General features: G+C 49.8%; 1 protein-coding gene across 1 annotated transcript in view; it reads right to left on the reverse strand.

Annotated features, from left to right (window-relative positions):
* MED26 (mediator complex subunit 26) overlaps positions 1-22,149 on the reverse strand; it is a 52,842-nt gene extending 30,693 nt beyond the window's left edge. Inside the window, exon 1 of the mRNA XM_043590309.1 lies at positions 21,780-22,149. Within this exon, the coding sequence (XP_043446244.1) occupies positions 21,780-21,851 (72 nt within the window). The 5' untranslated portion in view covers positions 21,852-22,149. The remainder of the gene's footprint in view (positions 1-21,779) is intronic.
* Positions 22,150-22,163: the final 14 nt, after the last annotated feature.

A 22,163-nucleotide genomic window follows, 5' to 3' on the forward strand; every position in this document is an offset into this window, starting at 1 on the left:
GCAGGACTCTAACACTGGCTGCTTCTGTGTGTCAGGGACAGACATGCCCCCCTGACTCAGCCCCGCAGGCCTCCTGGAGCCAATGCCAGCTCCATCCGCACTTGCCCTCTCACACCTAACCTCTGCTTGAGAGAAAGTCGGGGGAGGAATGGGAAGGTCTCTGGCCCAGTGAGGCTCCAAACGGTGCTCACAGGGACCTGTGGTTGCACAGGAAGCTGTCTCTCCCTGTTCCCCATCCTTCCAGCACAGATCTGAGCAGGGCTATGCAGGAGGCTGCCTGCCCTGCCCTGCCCTGCCCTGCCCATAGGGGGTACCCATAGAAGTTGCCTCTCCATATCTGCCACTGTGAAAACCAGCACTCCACACTTTTTTTTTTAATGTTTATTTATTTTTGAGAGAGACAGAGTGTGAGTGGGGAGGGGCAGAGAGAAAGGGAGACACAGAATCCGAAGCAGGCTCCAGGCTCTGAGCTGTCAGCACAGAGCCCGACGCGGGGCTCAAACTCACGGACCGCGAGATCATGACCTGAGCCAAAGGTGGACACTTAACAGACTGAGCCACCCAGGTGCCCCAACCAGCACTCCACACTTTTACTGGCTGACAGACCTAGTGGAGACATGCACACAAATATTCAAAAAGCACTGTTTTATTAATAAAAACTCTGGGAGTCAGCTCCATGACAATGAAAGAGATACTATCACAGAATATTATGCTGCAGTTAAAGGAATAAATTCTACTCCTATGTAACAAAGACAGAGCCAGGACATGCTGAGGGAAATGAGCTGGCTTCAAAATGACAGACTTGTGTGCCAGAATTTATTTAAAAGTCATGCACAGTGTTCTAGGATGTGTCTTTACACACAAAGAAGACGTACTCCAGACTCGAGAGTGGTTCCCTCCAGAGTGACAGAGGAAAACTGCATCAGTGACAGAGGCCAAAGGGGCCTTCGCTGTAGCTCAAACACTTACATTTTAAAAGAAGAATGTATTTATTGTTTGTCGTACAGACAGATCAGTGAAAAGGAGAGGGAGAGAACAGGGCAAAGGAGGGCCCAGGAGTACAGGCCACACCTGGATGTGCAGGCTGGAGACGGCGCCAAGGTTTGGGGGGGGGGGGGGGCGGCGGAGGGGGAGCATCGTAAGTTGCCAGAGGCCGTTCTGCAGAGGGGACATTCTGGATCTACAGGGACTGCAAACAGGGACGTCAGCTTTCAAACAGAGACAGTGGGGTGTGGAAGGTGACCTGAGACCTGGTTTGCCAGAATGCACATTTAACACCTGTTGTCTTGTGTAACTTTTAATAAGTGCCTCGTTCATTCTCAAAGTGTCTTGGTCTGGAGGTTGAGAAGTCTAGTCGCCTTGGCCATGGGTACAGGGAAGGAATCACAGCCAGGCCTCCTGAACACCTCCAGAGGAGGCGGCACGGGAAACCCCACTGGCCTCTGCCAGCACCCCTGTGCAGTCCAGTGAGAGCAGCAGCAGAAGGGACTGGCACATGTGGCACCTCCAAGCTGCTGAGGCACTCCAGGAGTGGGGTCTCCGTGCTGGTGCCGGTGGGCACTACCGGAAAAGTGAGAGGCTCAGAGGAGCGGTGGGCAGGGAGACACGGGTATGACAGGGGAAGGGGTCAGGTGGAAGATTCCCAGGGAGAAGAGAACCAGCCCAGATTCCGCAGCGCTGGGAGGGAAGGAGCTAAGGGGCTCATCCTGCAAACGCAAGGCCCTAGGAAGGAAACAGCGGAAGGCTTCACGGAGCTCTCAGTAACAAAGCACCTTGTCACGTTGGTCCTCTCCTCCAACTCTTAGCAAATCTGTCACTCAATGGGGCCAGCTCTCCTCCTTCCTCACTCACCTCACTCACACACATACTTCTTCACTTCTGCCTCCCCACAAAGAGATGGGCATCAGATCACTGGTCTACCAGGCAGCTTGACAGAGTGAACCGGTGGCAGCACCTGACCCTTAGCGGATCACCAGCCTTTACAGGCCTGGGCGCGTGCACATCTGGAGACTGCAGTGGACTGGCTTCTCAGGGGATGCTATTTCCCTCCTCCCTACAAGATCTGGGATGTGATGGCTTTGGGGCTGGGTCCCCAAAAGCACAAACACCTTCATCTAATTAGGAATGACACTAGTTTGCACGCTGGGCCAGTCCCATCTCACTGACCCGGCAGTGTGACTCTCCATAAAGCAGGGATACTGGGCCCTGTGGCCAGGAGGGGACAGGCCATTGAGCCTCTGGACTCTCCGAAGCTGTCTGGCCCTGTAAACAAGGCCCACACAATTGGCGCAAATTGCAATGGGTCTGGGTTTCATTCTTTCCTTGTTTTGAGGGAGTGGAAACAAACATGGCATTAGCTATGCTGAAACCCAGAGCAACTTGTATGGCCCAGGGGTGAGGTTAGCACCTCACCTTGCTCTGGGAGGAGGAAGTAGCCAGAAGATGGAGCTGCTCATTTCCCACACACGCTGAAAAGGAACGCGTGTCTCTAACATCAGGAAACCTTGGACGTGGGAGCCCAAACCCATCTGGACCGCACACTGCCAACTGCTGCTGACAGCAGAGAACAGACACGAGCTCTCATTCAGCAGCTATCTATTTACGGGGAAAATAAAAATGCATTGTGCACGTGCTGAGGAGGAAGTCAGGGAGCGGACAGAGCTGTGGGGCTTCCATAGACAGGCGAACACGACAATGTGAGTGTACCGAAAGCTATGAGGAAAACAAACACGCAGCGTGTTACAGGAAGGCTTCCTCTGACTGCTGGGCCAGGAGAGGTAGGTGGGCACCACAGCCCCAGAGAACCAGGACAGCAAAGGATCTAGAGCAGAGTTCTGGCCCTTCCCTACCTTCACTGCAGCTGGCTCACTGCATGCCCCTGAGGGGCTCTGGGCACAGCCTCTGAACCGAGAGAACCGTCCAGGCGGCCAGCTACAAAGGCTGTGATGCCACCTTGGACAAAGAGCCTGTGGCTTGCAGCCCAGATCTCCATTTGCACACATACCAATACTTCTGCTCTTCTTGGGCTGCTGTGCCCTGCAGCCAGGGTCCTAACTGGCTAGCAGGAGGGACTCTACCCAGGACTATGCTGGAGGCAGCTCACACCAACCCATGAGAGCCCGTGGCGAACTTTCAGGAGTCTTGGGGACCAGATGTTAAAACACAGCCACTGTTAAAAAATGCAATGATAGAGACTCACAAGTTATACTGAAAACAGAGGTGATGAGGGGCACCTGGGTGGCTCAGTCGGTTGACTGTTTGACTTCGGCTCAGGTCATGATCTCACCGTCTGTGGGTTCAAGCCCCATGTCAGGCTCTGTGCTGACAGCTCAGAGCCTGGAGCCTGCTTTGGATTCTGTGTCTCCCTCTCTCTCTGCCCCTCTACCACTCACCCTGTCTCTCTCTCAAAAAAAAAACATTAAAATTTTTTTTAAAGAAATCAAATTTCTTTAAAAAAAAAAAAAAGAAAGAAAACAGAGGTGATGAAATGCAACTCATCATTTCCCATTTACCTTCCCACATTACTATTATTTAGTTTTTGAGTTTATTCATGACTATTGTATCTTCATGGTGAAAATGGTGTGCTACTGAGGCATTTCTTCCCAGCTCCATGTTTGGTGACATCATGCTAGTGGCCTGAAATCAACCCACAGTGGAAATATTTATACCATGGAAATTGGCAAATACTACAAATCAGGGCTTAACTGTCATGTTGGTGGCCTCTAGACCAGGAGTCTACAAACTCATAACTCCTATGAGACTGCATATCCAGTCCAATGCCTGTTTTTGTAAATAAGGTACTTTTTTCCATATCACCTATAAATTCAGATAACAAAATCAGCCATGTAAATAAAGTTTTATTAGAACACAGTTATACTCATTCATTTTCATATTGTCTGTGGCTGCGTCTGTGCTATAAATAAAGGCAGAGTTGTGATAGACTACATGGCTCACAACATTTACCATCTGGCCCTTCACAGAAATAGTTTGCCAACACCTGGGGTTTAGACTTAAGAAAGTGATGGAGAAAATGTTAATAATGCAGATTAAATTTAAGTTTGTCATACCTGTAGCCATTACATTAGGAATAGCACAAAATAAATGAGGAAATATCCTTCCAGTATTTGAAAACTATTATCTGATTCAGCATTAATATAAACAAAATTATCAATCGACATTCATGTCAGAACTACACTCATAAGCTGACTACAGATACAAAAGTACAGCAAAAATCAAGGAAAGCAATCTGTGAAACACAGAACTGACAATAAAAAGGACTGTGTGTTTTATTACTTGCAAACTATATGCTATCTGTCCTGTATTATCAGTAAAATGTATAAACTTATGTGTGTATGTATATGCTATTTTTTTCCCAGAAAAGCTTGTTGCCAAACATTTACTGGCACACCACACAGTAAATTAGAGTATGTTACTTCAAAGAACTTGAAATAAAAGTTTGAATGAAACTAAAATCCATTTGCATAATTACTGTATTTCAACACTACAAACGGAAAAGAGGGAAGAACCTGGATTCATTAGATATAGCAGCTCTTGTCAATTACTAAAGGTTTACTAAAACATGACTGTAAGTTTCATCACCTCCACATGCAAACAGAATTTCTCTACAGTGATTATCAAAGGCAAGCAAAAAAATCCAACCTAATAAAAGTGAGGTTCATGGACATGGCACTCCCTTTTATAAAGATTAATACTACTACTTAGAAAGTCAATACAAGTTCATTATTTAACACATTCCCTAATGCTTTATTTTAAACTTCATTTTTCTCATCATTACACTGAAGAAATGTCATGCTCACGTTTTTCCCTTCAGTCCCACTTGCAGTTCCCCAGGGCACTGTCTGGACACGAGCATCTCCTATGTGTGCCATGACATGAAAGCATCTGGAGGCAGTGTGACACAGTGGGGAGGGGATGGAACTCTCACAATGAGCAGCCAGGAGAGGCCTGAAGGAATCTGATGATCACAGATCTGGGGAGAGGACCTCGGCAGTCATGAATGAGGGAGAGGAAAGTATACATTGAGGAAAAAAGGGTCTGAGTCACAGAGCATCTGTAGATCATGAAAATAAGGAGTGGGATGTCTACTCTAAGAACACAGGATCTTAACTGGCAGAGTAGTGTGATCTGATATTGGTTTGGAAGCCGCAAGAAGGAAGTTCCCCAACAGGCAGATGGCCAAGCATACGCCAAAGACAGAGAATAGACATTTTGGCTGCAGAACCACTAGGACTTACAGATGGACCAGACATAGTAAGGTGGCAAAAAGCAGGAAGCACAATCACACCAGGAGTTTAACAGAGCCACAGGCATGACTCCACTGACTGCGATGAATAAAGTCCACGACTCCAAGCACGTCCTCTTTGTCCTGGTGGGCTGGACCCCAGTCCTCTGAGAGCATCAAGAACAGGACTGGCGGCCCTGACCAGAGTAAGCACTGCACGCCCCTGCTATGAACCTCCTGGGTATGTAAGAGAAGGAAGTCCCTCCTCTCCACTGGCTGCAGTACACACAGGCCCCGCATCCACTCCACATCTGACTGCTCTCAGTAGTTCGAGTGCTCTTCAGGCTAAAGCAGTCTACTTTTATTTTCATTTTTTTACTGCTTAATTAAAAAGACAACGCTGGCTCAGTTGGTTAAGCACACCCGACTTTGGCTCACGTCACGATCTCAGGTTCGTGGGATGGAGCCTTGAGTTGGGATTCTCTCTGCCTCTCTCTCCCCCTCCCTGCTCGCTCTTTTTCTCTCTCAAAATAAATAAACATTAAAAAAAATAAAGACAATGGAGCATAGGAAAAACAAAAACAAAGTACTCCTACTGCCTCAACACAAGCGGTTCTCATTTTATCCAAAGCTCTAGTTTTTGTGCCTTTTCTGCTTGTGCTTGGCTAACAAAAATGCTCCTTTTCTTCATCATAGCAAGACTTGTCCATTTTTCTACAGAGGCTTCAGGACTCTTCTTCACAGCCCTATGCCACTCGACTCTGCAGTGTACTGTGTTTCCTAAGCTTCTCCATGCCGTTTAATTAATGACATCAACAATCACAATCATGTGAATATATCTATTAACAGTGTTATTAAAATTCATCGTGTATCTATCTGTTGGTAAGTTCCTAAGAGTAAAATGACTAGATCAAAGGACACCAGTGGCTATGCCTCTCCCTATGTAAATACTTCCCAAAAGGGTGAAGTATGAAGTAGCTCCTGGATCCTGCCAGCAGGGTGGTGTGGGATGAGGCGAGCAGGGTGGGAGACAGACTAGGAGATACAAAATGGCAACAGGGTAGCTTTAACGCTAAACCTTGATTTCCTGACAATGCCATTCTTCCCACACATTTGAGTACCAGGTATAATTTCTGATTATTAATCACATCAACATCTCTGTCTGCTAATGTCTCTGAGATCTTGGGACTATTGATTCTGCATACCCTATCTTCATACAGAAAGGACATTCCTTCCTAAAAGCGAGTTCGCACACAAATTCATAGTTTGATCACCCTCAGCTGCAAATGCCGTACAAAGAAAGGGATTCAGAAAAGTTCAGACAGATTTTAATCCTGACTGGGAGTTCCAATCCCAAGCACCTCTTCCAAAGAAGTACGCCTTCCGTTCTACCAGTCTGAGATTTTGTTCTACAACCTATTTCTTCCTTTTTCCCACCCCCAGGGAGCTTTTAGAAATGTGTAAAATTATGCAACGTTGTCTGGTAACTGCTCACACTAAAGGGAAGACTATCTTTGAGGAAGAAGAGCATCAGTGAAAACCAAAGTTAAGTATCTACAACATCATCCAGGAGAATAACTGCCCCTACTCCCAGGCAAGTGGGAAGGGGCTTATACGTACAGGTTCAGTGCCTTCTATGTACTCTTCAGTATGGTAGGGCTTATCTTGTTCTCACTTTTTAGACAACAGCTAATTTGAGATTGACAGCAAATATCTGATGTGACTTGTCCAATGAAAAACATCTCAGAGAGAGCCATAGAGATTTGAATCTGGATCTGTGAGAAGTGAGATGATTCATTTTCAGAAATACCAAATAAAAGCTGTGCTGTTTAGTTAACAATAGGTTTACAACCTTTCGGAAATATGTAACCACTCCCCTCCCCCCGCCCCCTGACAACTGAGTCCCAACCCTTAGACACTTCACTTCCTGGTTCTTCTTTCCCTCCCCATTTTGTGGGCTTATTTTTTGTGGACTTTGCAATGAGCATGCACCAAAGAACTGAAGTCTTTGTGTTACCTCAAGGAACACACATGTGTTCAATCAGACTTTTTCTCTTACATGGACATAGGCAGCTACCTGTAAGGCTGTAACCTCTGTAGTATTCAGCCAATGAGGAACCAGGGGAGGGATTTGCACACTAGGAGATAAATTGCCTGCTGTAACTGCCCCAACTGTGCCCCTGTCCATCAGACACCTGTTCCTGCAAGAATGTTGATTAAACCCTAGCTTCCCTGTGCTCTGAGTCCGTGTCCCTCCTTTGATCGGGGTAGTGGGCTTATTTCTCACAGGGTCTAACTTCAAACCCTTGCATATTAAATACTTTTTTAAAAAATGTTTTATTTATTTTTGAGAAAGAGAGAGAGAGAATGTGAGCAGAGGAGGGGCAGAGAGAGAGGGATACAGTGGATCCAAAGCAGGCTTTGTGCTGACAGCAGACAGCCCGATGCAGGGCTCAAACTCAGGAACCATGAGATCATGACCTGAGCCCAAGTCAGATGCTTAACCGACTGAGCCACCCAGGCACTCCTAAAATACTTCTCTTTCTGTTCTTCATTCCATCTGTCCATCTGCCCATCTCTCTTTACTTAGGAGGGAGGCTCCAAGGATATCTATTTAGTTGTTAACAACATTAATCAACCCAGACTTAAGAAATGAGAAGGCTTTCTTCCCTAAGAGGAGACCTCACGAATGGAGCGAGCAGATATAGCTCGGAGGCTCTAGAGACATTAGAGACACCAAAGCTGTGTGCCTGGGTGGGGGTTGAGAGAAGAGGATGGCTAGGAAGGGACAGGAGCCCCATTCTGCGCCCCTATGCCAGCTCAGGTGCAAACTCCTCCCCCACCTCTCATGTGGAAAAAGGCAGCAACAGCCCCCAGTCCTGACCCAAAGCACAAGTAATCCGAGAGGCCCTAGAAGTGCTCTGTCCTCAGGTGGGCATGAAAATTAAATAGAAATTTAAAAGTCAGTTCCTTAGTCTTACCAGCCACATGTTAGGTACTCATGATCCCCATGTGGCTCACAGCTACCTTACTGGATAGCACAGACGGAGACCATCTCCATCAGGACACAGTGCTCTGGAAGGAAGCAAAGACCTCCACAGGGATTCTCCTCTCCTCTCCTCTCCTCTCCTCTCTGCAGCGCCCGCCATATTGTCTCATGACGAAAGCAAACGCTCTTGAGGTCAGCTATGCAGTGACCAGGTGACTAGCTATTTAACCTTGCTCATCTATGAAATGGGATAATACCTAGCAGAGAGCGAGGACACATTAACAGCTGATGCTTTGGTCCTCCAGTTTCTATTAAGGTCCAAAGATTAAGAAATAACCTTTATGAAGATTACACCAAAAGACCTTGAGCAGCTGATGTGTTTAGCAAGGCTGCTCACCAGATTGAGTTGGATCCAGCCCCTCCCTGGCTGAACTCCACAGGCAGGTCTATTATCACTGATAGGATTATTCTCCCCTTTCTGCAGGGCCTCCGCATGGACAACCTCCCTCCCACTTTTGCTCACCTATAACAAACAGTACCCAGTCCTTCATGGTCATCTAGGTGACTACACAGAAGCTGGGCACTGTCCCTGCCACGGATGTGCTGAGCCTCTCGGGACACCACCAAGAGATGGCTCCCATAGCCCCAAGCCACAAATAAAGAAACTGAGCCTCAGAAACATTAAATGGTTTGCCCCAAGGCCACATAGGCAGAGGCCAGAGAAGGAGCTGAAGTGGCAGCCCTCACAGCTGGTGTTCAGGGTTCAGAGCCCCCTGCTGGGGGGAGTCATCTTGGCCTGGGCCTGGCCCAAGAGAGGGAGGAGGTATATGCTCTCCAAGCACACCCTCCCCCTTCCCTGGGTCCTGTCACCAGCTTACAGAATCCCGAGACTCCCTAGAACTACGGGACACACAGGGGACAGGCTTGGTGCCAGAGTGCTAACTATGCCACTACAGTTCCAAGAGAACAAACATACCACGGGAGGACCCCGAAAGGCTGAGGTCTGGAGAGGACCAAGTACTCCTATCAGGAAGAGGAGAATCCTCCAGGGAACCAGCCACCCCACCCCCCACCCCAATACTCATGAGCTGAGCGCTGCCCTGCCCAGGCCCCACCAAACCTGAACTCTTACTCTAAACCCAACTAGATCCTCCCAAGTTAGGTACTGCTTGTGCTCATCTGTCACTTGAAATTAGAGACGGACCCACATTGGTTCATAAACTGGTCACTGACTCTAACAGAATGAACAGGCTCACTATGCACCAGCAAAAGAACCAAGGCAGTGGGGGGGGAGGCGGGGGATGCGACACAGGCATGCTAGATACGTTAAAGATGCTATGAGAAAGATCAGACCAGGACGCCAGGAACAGCCAGAAGACAGTGCTCCTGGAAGATCTGGCCCTGGCCTTGCTGGGGGAGGCACCCTGGGCCCAGAGCCCAGAGAGGCAGATAGGAAGGGAAGGAGGGAGGAAGAAAAAGGGGAAGGAGGAAGAAAAGAGGGAGGGAGGGGAAAAAAGAGGGCAGGACATCCAGGTGTGGGTACACAAGCAGGTCAGCAGCTGAGCGTGGCTAGAGCAGCAGTGGGGGGAGAGAAAACGCCTGAGCCAGACACTGGGGCACAACGTTCTCGGTTGATTCCATCTAGACTCTCTTGATTGCAAGTAACAGAAAAGGCAGCTCAAATGAGCCTCATCCAGAAAAGAAGTCAGTGGCTCACTTAACTGAAAAGTTCAGGGTAGGACTCGCCTTGGGCCAGCTGGGCCATGGTGACCTAATCTTCCCTCAACTCTCTGGACAGGTCTCACTCCTGGGCAGGATGTTCCCAAGCAGGAGATTACAGCAACAACCAGCTCATATCTTCCCCATTCACGTCTACCCCAACTACCCCAGCAAAGTGCTAAAACTTTCATAGGATCTGATTGGGTCATGGGCCCATTCTCAAACCAGTCACTGGCCAGGAAGACACAGCCCCATGATTGGCTAGTTCTCAGTAACTAATCATCCAATAGGCATGGACCAGAGGGGAAGGACAGGAACTGGCAGCTGGATGGGCTGCCCACTACCAAGCCTGTGAACTGTTAGCTACCCTGTATATCGCACCTGGGGCACATCTGCACTGGGGCCACATCCCATTCTCAACAGCCTTCCTAAGCAGCGTGTGTACATCCTCCTGACAAAACTCAGGCTGAAAACCTGACCTCATCCAAGGCTGCAAGGTGAACAGCAGAATCAAGATTCCAGGTTAGTTCAGTCTAATGACAAAACCCAAGTTTTTCTACCCAAAGACCGTTTTCTCCACTATATGCTACCTAAAGGACTCAGACTTTATATCCAGTCAGCCACGAAGCCCCTACAGAGAGGATGAAACGTCTGTGTTTGGGGACATTCACTCTTTGGCTGGTGTGGAGGAGAGAGCAGGAGGCAGACCAGCTGCTAAGCAGCTGCACTAGACCTCCCTGGAGATCCCATTTTTCGGGAAGGGGGCTGCCATGGGAGGCGGACCCCAGGAGAACTCTGAAGTAGCCCAAGGAGTGGTGGCACCACCAACCACCACAGCATGGCACAGAAAGGCAGGAGGAAAGAAGGTGCCTCCACTTTGGAATGGGCCTTCTGCACATCCAGGACAGCAGTCTGTTGGAGAGAGAGAGTTCAGGTGCTGTTGGAAGCCATGGCTCTAAGAACACCTGGGGAACGCCTTCAAGGCAGACAGGGTCTTGGGCAGTGCAGGGCAAAGCCAAAACACTTGGGGGTAAGGAGGCACCATGGGCAGGGGTTTGGAGAGAATGGAATGGCCAACACAGCAAGGTGCAAGGGGGACAGGGGACGACGGGCACCAATCAGTGTTAGGCCTCAGGCCTGGTTCACTCCTGCAGAGGAACATTCAGCACCAACCCTACAGCAGAGAACTGAAGACAGCACAATGACCCAGAAAGACAGTCTGGAGTGACAAACACAAGCACAGCAGATGATGCCACTTCTATTTCCCAATTTGGGGAAGCCCACCACCCACCAGATAGAAAACCATGTTCACGGTCATCCTAACAGAGGAGTTTCATCCTCAGGGCGACAAGCAGGTGCCCAGTCTCCTCTAGGAGGAGCTGACAAGCAGAATCACAGAAACCCTAAGACAGCCCTGGCCCCGCCCCTGCCCCCGCCCATTTCCGACCAGCCACCTGGGATAACTATAGCAGTCTGGGGGCACCTATTGTTTCTGTCTGAACTGCAGACCCTGTCTCTACATGCTCCTCTTTGACCTCCTGTGGGCATGGCCATTTCTTCCAAGGCCCCCTCACCCCCAAGCCAAGCCAGAGCTGATTCTCCAAGAGTTTTCACACTGGAAGCAAGTGTGTGAATCCCTTCTTCAACGGCCTAGCCTTCAAAAAGTCAAACTCTGAGGCTGCTTCATTTCCCACCACACTGGAGAAATCTGTCCACAAGGCAGACAGAAAGAGAGACACACACACACACTAACAGCACTCTGACTCAGTGATGGGGTGAGAGAAGTTACAAGCAAAAGCAGGGCAAGCTCACATAACACTTGGGAGGGCGATGTTTCTTGCCCTTTGGTGAGAAGTTAGGTTCCTGCATTCAGTGCCAGCACTGGCTTGTCCACCAATCTTCAAGCTGAGAATTTTAAATGCTTGAGAAGCTCCGTTAAAATAGAAGTGAAAGTGAAATAGCCATTCACAAACCTTTCCCCCCATGATCATGCCTGAACTAAAACATGTGGCCCACTTCTGTCACTGCCAGGCTGCCAGCATCCAGCAAAGGGGGAGCAGACATCACCAACTTCAGGTGCTTGCTGAGAGCCACCCCTCCCCCCCACCCCAACAAACAGAGGGAAAAATGGAGAAGGCTGTGAAGGATCACCTGACCCTACCCTTCTCAGTTAACCTAAGGGGAAGAAGCCAGGCCCGGAAATGCAGGTACCAGTTTCCGGTTACCCAGGTTAACCAAAGGGAGGGGACAAGCAAGAGGAAAGGGGCAGAACGATCGGATGTGAAGAGACCATCCAGTGTCCATCCATGCCTCTGGGCCAAGAGGACAGAAGTCCAGAGAACTCGGCTCTTGCCTGGGTCCGGGTGCCGCCTCACAGCTACAGGAGGCCTGTGTGAGCCCGGGGCCTCCTGGACTGCACCACTTCCCCTGCCTGCACCAGGTGCAGCACCAGGAGAGATGATGGGCTTGGGAGAATGAGCAGCACTGTGGCAGGCTCTCTTAGATTCCCCAAGTGCTCCTCAGCCCAGAATGGGGTAGAAGCTACAAGCCGGCACCCGCTTTAACACAAGGTAAGAGCAAAGTACCCAAGTGTGACTGCGGGGAAATCAGAATCTGTGGGTGGGTACTCAGAATGCCATGCTGTGACCTCCTATCATCCAAACCACTCCATTGCTTACTCCAGGCCTTACATTTCAGTTACACCCATTTTGTTTCTGGACCCAAGTCTCCCAGGCCAGCATGCCCAACTATTTGATGGTATTATCACACCAGAGTGGTGATTAAACCCACACGCGATCAGGGGACATTGCCAGCTTGTTCTCCATACCACTACCCCCTCCCACAAACAGGACTCTGATGTTTCCTGGGAGCATCCCCTCTATTCTGGGCCGGTCTGGGTGGAACCAACACCAGGGGTGAACCAATCAACACAGCCTACTAATTGCATCAAAGCCCATAGATGGCATCAGAAAATGTGTGCTGGGACTTCTGGGAGAGCATCACCTCGTCTTTCTTCCCCTGGCTGATGGTCAAAGAGGGTGAATCCCAAAGCTGCAGGGGTTGGAAGGACAAGGAGGACACCCCACTGTGCAGAGGGAACACTACAAAAGAGATGGAACAAAACCAGGGCCTCACCTGAGAACAGACTCACCTCAGAGCCTTTGAGTGGCACAAGCCAATCAGCCCTTTCACATTTGAGCTCCCTCTGGGGGAGGCTGGCCAACAGAATACTTGAAGCAAATGTGAAACCATCAGCAAAAAGGGTAAACCGTTCCTATTTTATATCCTACACACATCACTGGCACTTGACCCCCACAGACAGCACTAAAAGTCAGCTTGCCAACTGCCTGCCTGGCACAGTTGCAAGATGCATGGGGCAAATAAAGTTGGGAAGGGTCTACCTGACGTGGCTTCCAGAAGGGCTGGCCTTAAGAAGAGGGCAGTTAGTTACCTTGGGGATCACCTAGGGAAAGAGGATGTGGCCACCACCCCATATGCCAACCTGAGCCGGACCAGGGACCTGATGGCAAGAGAGGTCGAGAGAGCTAATGAACCCAGCCCCGCTGTGGGCAGGCAAAGCTGCGGCCAGCTTGGTAGATCAGGTGGTTACCCAGAGCCAGGTGTGTGACCAGAGGTGCAGGTAGGGGATGGGGCCAAAGGTACAAGTGCGGGCAGGGCAGGGGGGGCTACCGGTGCCTGGAGGAGGACTGCCAGGCCACCTACCGGGCTCTTGTTGTGAGCTGGGCTCACATACACCTAAGTCTTCCATGAGAAGATCACAAAATCCCCCACCACGGAGTCAAGGCTGGCCACAGCCAACCACTTACAAAATCACTCTGTGCCCACAGTGGATGGGTGACTGGGACCGCCACAGCAGCCACAAGGCTGACTCACTGCAGGGTATGGCCTGGAGGAACCATCACCCATTTTTTGGCCCTGATGAAACCCAGGGAAGCGGAGCGTCCAGAGAGTCTCGTTTGTCACGTGACCAAAAGGGCCCCAAGGCAGCATTTGAACAGTATCTCCAGGGTCCACAGACAGACAGGGATCTAAGATCAAGAGTCATCTTTTTTCCCTGTCACAGGAGTAAAAAATAACAGCCAAGAAATAGAAGGGAAAAAAATGCCTCACGCCTTTTCCTCAGCCAGTTCAAGAGACAGCACAAAGCATTTCAGGTACAACTTCCCTCCCAGCCTGGCATAAAAACATCCCGTAGACAAACCCAGCATAAAGACCCAGACTCTGGCAGGAGAGTAGAATGCTGACCTTGTACCCACTACTGCGCTCTCTCAGGTGACCAGGGAGGTGGTGGCAGGTGGGTGAGGACTGGGCAGGAGGGAAGGATTCCCGATCCCAGCGTGATCCTTTCTAGCTGTGTGTCTGCTGGGTAAGTGCTGACAGTTAACTCCCGATATTGGCCCTTTTCACAGGAAGATCAACAAGCTTCTGAGCACAGGCTTGCTATGGAAGCCCTAGAAACATGGGGATTAACTCGTGCTCCACTACCAAGGAGCTCGCGACCCCAAGGAAAATGCAATCAACAAGACCGGTTATCAGCAGGAATGTAGGGTTTTTAAGTTATGTACAGTGCCTGAAGGGAGACGGTCTTGGATTAAAGCAGGAAAGGTTTCTGGGAGAGAATAGTAGCGATGACAGAAGGTCACAAATGTGAGGTACAGAGAGTCCCAACCTAGGTGTCGCACACAAACAAAGAAGGTTAGCTTACAGATTTAAGTAGACGCCGTTTTGATAAGATACAACTTCATTTCAAAGCATGACTAGATTAAGAGTAGCTTCTTTCCTTGAATTGTCTCAAAAAAACAGCTACTCAAAGTACACCTGTCAATATATGCAAGTTCCTGAATATTTCTTTTTTTTTTAAGTTTACTTATTTTTGAGACAGAGCACAAATTTATTATTTTTGCGTGAGCACACAACTGGGGGAGGGGCAGAGAGAGAGGGAAAGAGAGAGAATCCCAAGCAGGCTCTGCGCTGTGAGCACAGAGCCGGACATGGGGCTTGCCCTTATGAACCATGAGATCATGACCTGAGCCAAAATCAAGAGTCAGACACTTAACCGGCTGAGACACCCAGGAGCCCCCTGAATATTTCTGATCACAGAACTGGATCCTGACAGGCAAAAAGGTTAGGAGCCATTAGGCTAGAAGATTTCAAAGAGGGAAAGACTGTCCCAACTGGGATGGAAATGGAAACACAAAACAACATTTAAAAACACTTTGTATTTATGAGGTTAAACCACAGAAGACACAGCGGAGTCCAAATTCCCTCCGGGGCACTTCTTATGTAGGAGGCAAGAGTTAAGCCCACTGCTTCTGAGCCTACCAGCACTGGGTATAGGCCCATAGCCTCCTCCACGACAGTGGAGATCATTAATCTCTGCTCTCTCCTGAATGGAAGATGGAACATCTACCTCTAGAACTAGTTCAGAGAGCAAACAGGAAGCCAAGCGCTCCACACTGTACCTGGCACATACTAGGTGTTGGGTAGGCTGCGGCTATCCGTTTTACAGCCTCCAGCAGATGGATGGAGCCAGGGAACTTCCTTGCAGTCCCAGGAGCATTCGAAGGCTCTCGACCCCACCTGCCTGGCAATGACACGTCACCTGATACGACCTTTCTCCTTTTTAGCAGGCTCCTCACGCCATCACAGGACCTCCAGGAGTTTTTGGGCAGGCGTCTGGGGGTCCACACAGAGGGCCCAGATACATGTGCACACCCACTTGGCACAGTGGTTCTGGACTGTCTTGAGCCAGCTCGGACAATAATCAAGAGCTCCCCAAGTGCAGCACGGCCTCCCTCCAGGAACTCCTGCCTTCCCCTACTAGGTTTGCCTCGAAAATCCACACAGAGCAAACCTGACCCGGCGTACAACAGCTCTTCAAATACTTGAAAGCAGACCCCAGGTCCTCCAGAGAGCCTGACACTTGTCCCCCTCCCCTCCCACTGCTGAGAGGGCAAATTGTTCAAGGGTTTGCCAGCTATTCGTCAAATTCTGTCTCCCTCAGATCAGAGATGAACCAAGAGCTGGCTTTCTGTATGTGACTATAAAACTTTTCACTCTGAAAACAAACTATACAGTGCTCTAGAAGTCATTTCATGCTCTTAAGAATTCTGAACTACCTTTGAATAAGAAACATGAACAACTCCTCTATTTGGACCTACGAGCTATAGCCCTGTAAGGCCTCCCCTGACGCTGATCCCCACCCTCCACCCCAGACTGCCCACGTGCACATTCTCTTCCTGTTCCAGGTCCTTCAAGGGTAGGGGCTGGGCATCTCCAGGTCTGCACCCTCCACACCCAACACCATAAGCAATGGCTAGAAATGTTTATTCAACTGCTGAGCCATCTTTTTCAGCTTTACCACATTTCTCCATCAACAGTATATATCAGTTGACAATTGAGATGTTAAGTGTATGGCCTCCTCAGACCTGGAATTCATTCAGAGAGCACTTTTAAACACCGCATGCAGAATATTGGTATGTCTTCCTTATGCAAGAAATACTCCCCAGTTCAAGGAATCAAGGAATCTCCATGTCAATACTAGCTCAGTGCTCTGAGAGCGAAAAGGGGGAGTTTCAGATGGGGGCTCCAAGTCTGGGCACTAGAAAGACCAGGCTGAAAACGCACTGCCTATGCAGTCACTCGCCAAACCACAAACTCAGTCACCCACTCCAACAACCAGCTGAGGGGTCCCAAAGGGACCAGACAGACTCAGGACAGCCTCCCATAAGGGAGAAGAAAGGGGCACAACTTCTACTGATGGAGACAAAGCCCCCAGCTTCCAGAAGGCGATTTACAGTGGGGGTTGGGCAGGAGACATGCCCACAGAACTGCAGTCACCTAGGGACTGGACTGAGGCCTGGTTCCAGTTAAACTGGAGCTCTGTCTGAGAAGATGGCTTGCAGAGACACCAAAATCGAGGCACAGGTGAACAGCTCCTCTCCTTCACCTAACCTCAAGTGCATGTCCTGCCACACGCAGCTACATCTTGAGCCCAGGAGCCCAGGTGACCATGGAGTCTTCTTACAACTGTATCAGGACAAAGGCCCCTTCCCACAAGCTGATCTTGGACAATCCTCCAGGACTCTGTGACTTCCAGGCAGGACAACATACTATGATTACAATTAAAGCCACTTCTGAGGACCACCAGACCTCTGTGAAGACAGAATGTAAAATCCACCTTCTTCTAAGGGAGAGAGTGAGTCAGAACAAGGACCCACACCTGCGTCTCAAGTGACACTTATTACCTGCCTGTTTCCCAAAGTCATAAAATGCCACACTGCTCTCTTCTTCACATGTCGCGGCCACATACGAAGAACAAAGACAGGAATGTCACTGCCATTTGGGCAACCAGAGTGATCAGAGAGTCCACGTGTTTAGATTTTATAACCTTTAACGTGTTGGAGAGAACCAGAACCAACAGTCTTCCCTTTTACAATGTGTAACAGTCCTCCTTTCAGCAGGATCAATGATGTTTTAAGTTAACATCATGAGTGCTTGTAATCTTGAAGCAGAAAACAAAGCCAGCACACAATACTCATGAAAAGTTCCACATCAGCTGGCAATTGCCACACCACGATATGGTCTGGCCCAGGATTCTGTCCCTGACAGAAACCGTACGATGTTTCCAGGACAGGCTGTCTAACATCATCACCTTGTTAGATCTCTCACAGGTAAACCTAAACCGATTTGTAATCTCATATAAACTTATGTAGGACAGAAAAGGCTCCCGCATCTTTTCTTACCAGCTCAAGAACACTGACCTCTTGGGCCTCTTCTCAAGCCATCGCTCCACCTTTGAGAGCAGTGTGGTGGCATTTAGAGTTAGAAGCACTGTCACTTAAACTTCAGGTAAGTCCCTAACTTTAGGGCAGTCACCTCAAATTAAGTCAGTAAGAAACAAAAGCGTCTTGTCCTCTCCTGACCGTGGGAAGCACCCACTTAAACAGCACCTACTGTCTTTATGCTGTTGGTTTCTATGCCTGCAGGAAAGGGAGATCAGTTGCTCACCATCCCTCCCTTACAGAACTGTTGTGGGGAAGCAGGAGACCCTGTTCAAATGCTGCAGAGTCAGGTAAAGCATGTATCTCTGAGTAGAGTTCTGGTATCTGTGAGAATTTTGTTATTTTAGAAAGTTCACATAATGCACCTCACATTAAAAGAAAAAAACTTTTAGAACAACTCATGTGAGCCTCTGCTACCCCTTCCAGAATCTGAACCCTGGATCCGGAAGGAGCCTTATGGGTGCATACACCAGTTCCCAGTCCCACTTTGTACATGAAGACCCTGCAGCCCAGAGAAGCTGGGTGGCGTCTTAATCTTCTAATTTCCTAGGTGGGGGGAATTATCATTCTTGTGTGTCTCTCTCTGCAGAGGCCCTTTGGTCACCTCTCCTTGGCGCCTGACGTCTGCATAACTGTAAGGAAGAAAAGTCATTTCTGAAGTTTCCTGCCAGAGAGCCTGATCAGTAGGAGGCCTTTACACAGACATCTTGGGCAAGTTCAAGTCCCCTTCTCCCCCAGTGCCTTCTCTGGCCGCTCCCTGTTCTGATTACAGAGATGCTCACCTGCTTTGTGCAAGGCCTGCTTTGTGCTATTATTCAACTTGTTATGGGGTTACAGTATCCACTCCACCGTCTCAGACCTATTCTATCCATGTGCCTCACGGTTCTAGAGAGTTCTGAATTAGAATATTACACGACTAAACTTCAGCACATATAGCAAGAAGGATGCGAGGATTCAATCAGTTTAACCAGCACTTAGCACCCTAAAGCGCCTAATGCTTCAGCCCTGGAGAAAGAAGACAAGAAACAAACCATGCTCACAAAGCCTACATTCTGGTCAAGAAGGCAAAGCCTGAACTTCCATGAAACGAGGAGTTCCAATACAAACGAGAAGTTCATCACCTGCTGAGAAGACTGTACTTGGGTGGATGGACTCCCAATTTCTGGGCAGAGGAAGAAGGCGTGGCCCTTGACTGTACCCACGAAGACTAAGCGGGAAGAAACGCGCACACTGCGCTTCCGAGATTTTCAACACCCTGGCTACATACACCACAAGGAGAGTAAGGCTTAGATTGTTCTGAAAAACTGTTAGTCGCTTTTTGAAAAGAAGTGTAGAGGATTTACTTTATTACTGAGTTGGCAGAAATTATTAACTCAGAGTGTGCTGTTGCAGAAATTCAAATACTCCAGAGACTGGAACTGAAAACATACAGACAACTTTTCCCTTAAGAACTCCTTTGTCAAGGAGATGGTCGGTAAATGTTACTTTGTTATTTCCCTAACTTCTCAGCTACTTGTGGATATTAGGTCAGCTGCCCTGACATTGATTTTTCAAGCAAAAGCTAAGTTTGTTAACCATAATTGCATGCCCATAGAGGTAAGCATTACATGACACAATTCCCTGTCGCTTCTCTCAGAAGAGGTTTAATTTTAGTGTTGGCTCTTCAACACTGTCCCCATTTTTTTTTCCATGAGCATCTTAAATATGTGTCAACTAACTATCCCAAAGTGGAGTTTATAATTGGTCAAGGTAGAGAAAAGCAGCTGGGTGCCGGCACTGCCTTCTTGGAGCTACCTCACACTCACCTGAGCCCAGGTCAATCCAGAGAAACTGCAGAATTATGGTCGCACCACCTCTGTCGGCAACCTATTCTGCCACGGCTCCAGTTTCTATATGGGGTTTGCTTCAAGCCACGCTCCTGTCAAAAGGTTCTAACAATGCTCATAGATGGTCACTGGCAATGGCAGCATTTAAAGGAGGCACTTTCCTCATCACTCGTATCCAGAGACAGTTTCCCAATTCCATCCACCACGCTCACATTTAGCAGGACTCTATGCACACCCATCACTAAAGTCCCCCCCAGACAAGCCATTTCACATGTGAACCCCATGCCATTACAGCAACCATGGGCTCCTATGAATGAACACTACTGTACACACTAAAATACAACAAAAATGAGATTTGTTTCCTCTCCCGCTTCTGGCTAACCCCCCTTCCTCGTTGCCCTCCTCTCCTCTCCCCCTAGGAACCCTTTAGATTACAGCCTTACACAATACTGGAACCTCTGAGGTCACTGCCCTACCTAATCTACAACATATCATGACTGCCTGTCAAAGCGCCTCCTGATCCCAAAGCTCTCCTAGGTGGCATTAAGGATCAGTGCTAATATCTCAGCAACCTCTCAGATTCCCCGAAGGCAAACAAGCACGTGGAATTCAAGAAATTACACTCCGGACAAAAGATGCAAAAGTCACCAAGCTTTCATTTTTCATGTCATTTGTTTTATTCTCTAATATTTCAGTCTTAGGAACTGCAGCGGCTCCAGTTACTGCAAAATATTCTGGAAGGTTTTATATAGCTTGTGCCTACTCCACCCCCAAAGTCATAACAAAAATGTATACAACATTTGTTGAAGACAATTACCACCAAGTCGATCTTAATGGGGCCTGAAGACTAGGGACAAGAGGATTACTTATGATACAAAAACCAGAGACTTACAGACACCGTAACTCCTCAATTTCTACCAAAATTATACAAGCCAATGTGAATTATTCCAAAAATACCAGGCTAAAGCACAGCCCTAAGAGTAATTAGTCAAACCAATGTAAAGGAAAAACAAAAACCCTACAGTGAGAGAAACCGGAGTTACCTGGCCCAGGACAAAAAGGTTTTTTCCTTGCATCTCCAGCATATTAAAAAGTGATCTCAATGGCCACTTCCTGGTCTCCCAGCAAATGCAGGGGCTCATCTCATACCTGCCACAACATCTTCCTACTGCTCAACCTGCTCCTGCCACAGGAGAAAATGACCCCTACTGCCAACAATCCCTTTGAGAAAACATGAGGGGAGACACTACGAGTCTTCCCCTACACACGCGAAGAGGGGCACAGAAGATCCCTCTGCAAACAGTAGCCTCGGTGGAGGACCATCTAAGAAAGCAACACCCTGGGGTTGACCCTGACCCTCTAAGTGACAAGCCACCAAGCCGGAACCCTCAGGTGGGGGGAAGTAATAGCCGAAGGAGCGTTCTTGAAGAACAGGAAAGAAAATCACCACCTCTAATTCACACCGAAAAGCGGGGCTCTGGCTTGGTCAGAAGACGCAATGGGCATTTAGGCCTAGAAAGGCAACAGGAAAGATCCCACCCTCCCCACAATCATCTACCGTCGGCAGCGATCCCAGGAGGGACTCGGCAAAGGCATGTCCACTCGCAGAACCAAGGGGGGACTCTCCACGCGCCCTGGGCACCCGGCTAAGGGCAAAGTAGGCTGGGGGCGGGGAGGGGGGGGTCCCTCTGAAGCCAGGAAGATGCTTCCAGCCGGGAGAAGAGGAAAGGAGGACTTTCCTGATCACCCAGAAGGCCGAGACACAGGCGGCACAGGCGCCCGAGTCATACCCCGGACACCAGTTGCTCCACAGCCTTTCTCCCTCCCCTCCCCCCCGCCGGGAAGACTTCCCGGGGGTCGCGGGTCCCCGGGGAAGGGCAAGGCGGGTGAGCTTCGTAAGGAGCAGTAAGGGTCATACATCTGGAGCGGAAGAAAAGGCAAAGCTCTGGCCTCAGTTCCCTTCTGCTCCCTCCGCCCAGGCCGCACGGAAGCCTCGGCCTCACGTACCCAGCGCCGCCAGACTGCCTGACCTGCCCCCGGCTCGGGCCCGTGGGGCGAGAGACCGGGATGGCAGCGGCCCTCGGGGGCAGGTGGGCGTCGGGCGGGTTCCCCGGAGCCCGGCGGGCGAGGGGCATTGGGGAGGGGGAGGGTCCCGGGCCCACGCGGCCTCCGTCCCGGCCCGCGCAGCGGGTTCTTACGTTGCTCTGGGGGTCGATGGCCTGCAGCAGCCGGTCCCTGATCTGCTGCGGAGACGCCGGAGCCGCTGTCATTGCCTGGGCGAGGCGGGGGGGAGCGGCCGGGCCAGCGGGCGGGCGGGCTGAGGCGGGGGACGGGGGTCACTCACTCGCCGGCCTCCGGGAGCGGAGCCTCATGTTCCCCGCGGTGCCGGGGAAGGAGGGGGCACGCGGGGTGGCGGAGAGGGGAGCCGGGGCTCGGGCCCGGGGCGCCACCGCCACCGCCACCAGAGGAGGAGGAGGAGCCACCGGAGCCGCCGCCGCTGCTGCCGCCGCCTCGAGAACCAAACTCCAGTGAGCTGCCCCTGCGCGGAGCACTCTGGGTAACCCGCGCCGCACGCAGCGTCG

Source organism: Prionailurus bengalensis, chromosome A2 (genome assembly GCF_016509475.1).
Source record: "Prionailurus bengalensis isolate Pbe53 chromosome A2, Fcat_Pben_1.1_paternal_pri, whole genome shotgun sequence".
NCBI lineage: Eukaryota > Metazoa > Chordata > Mammalia > Carnivora > Felidae > Prionailurus > Prionailurus bengalensis.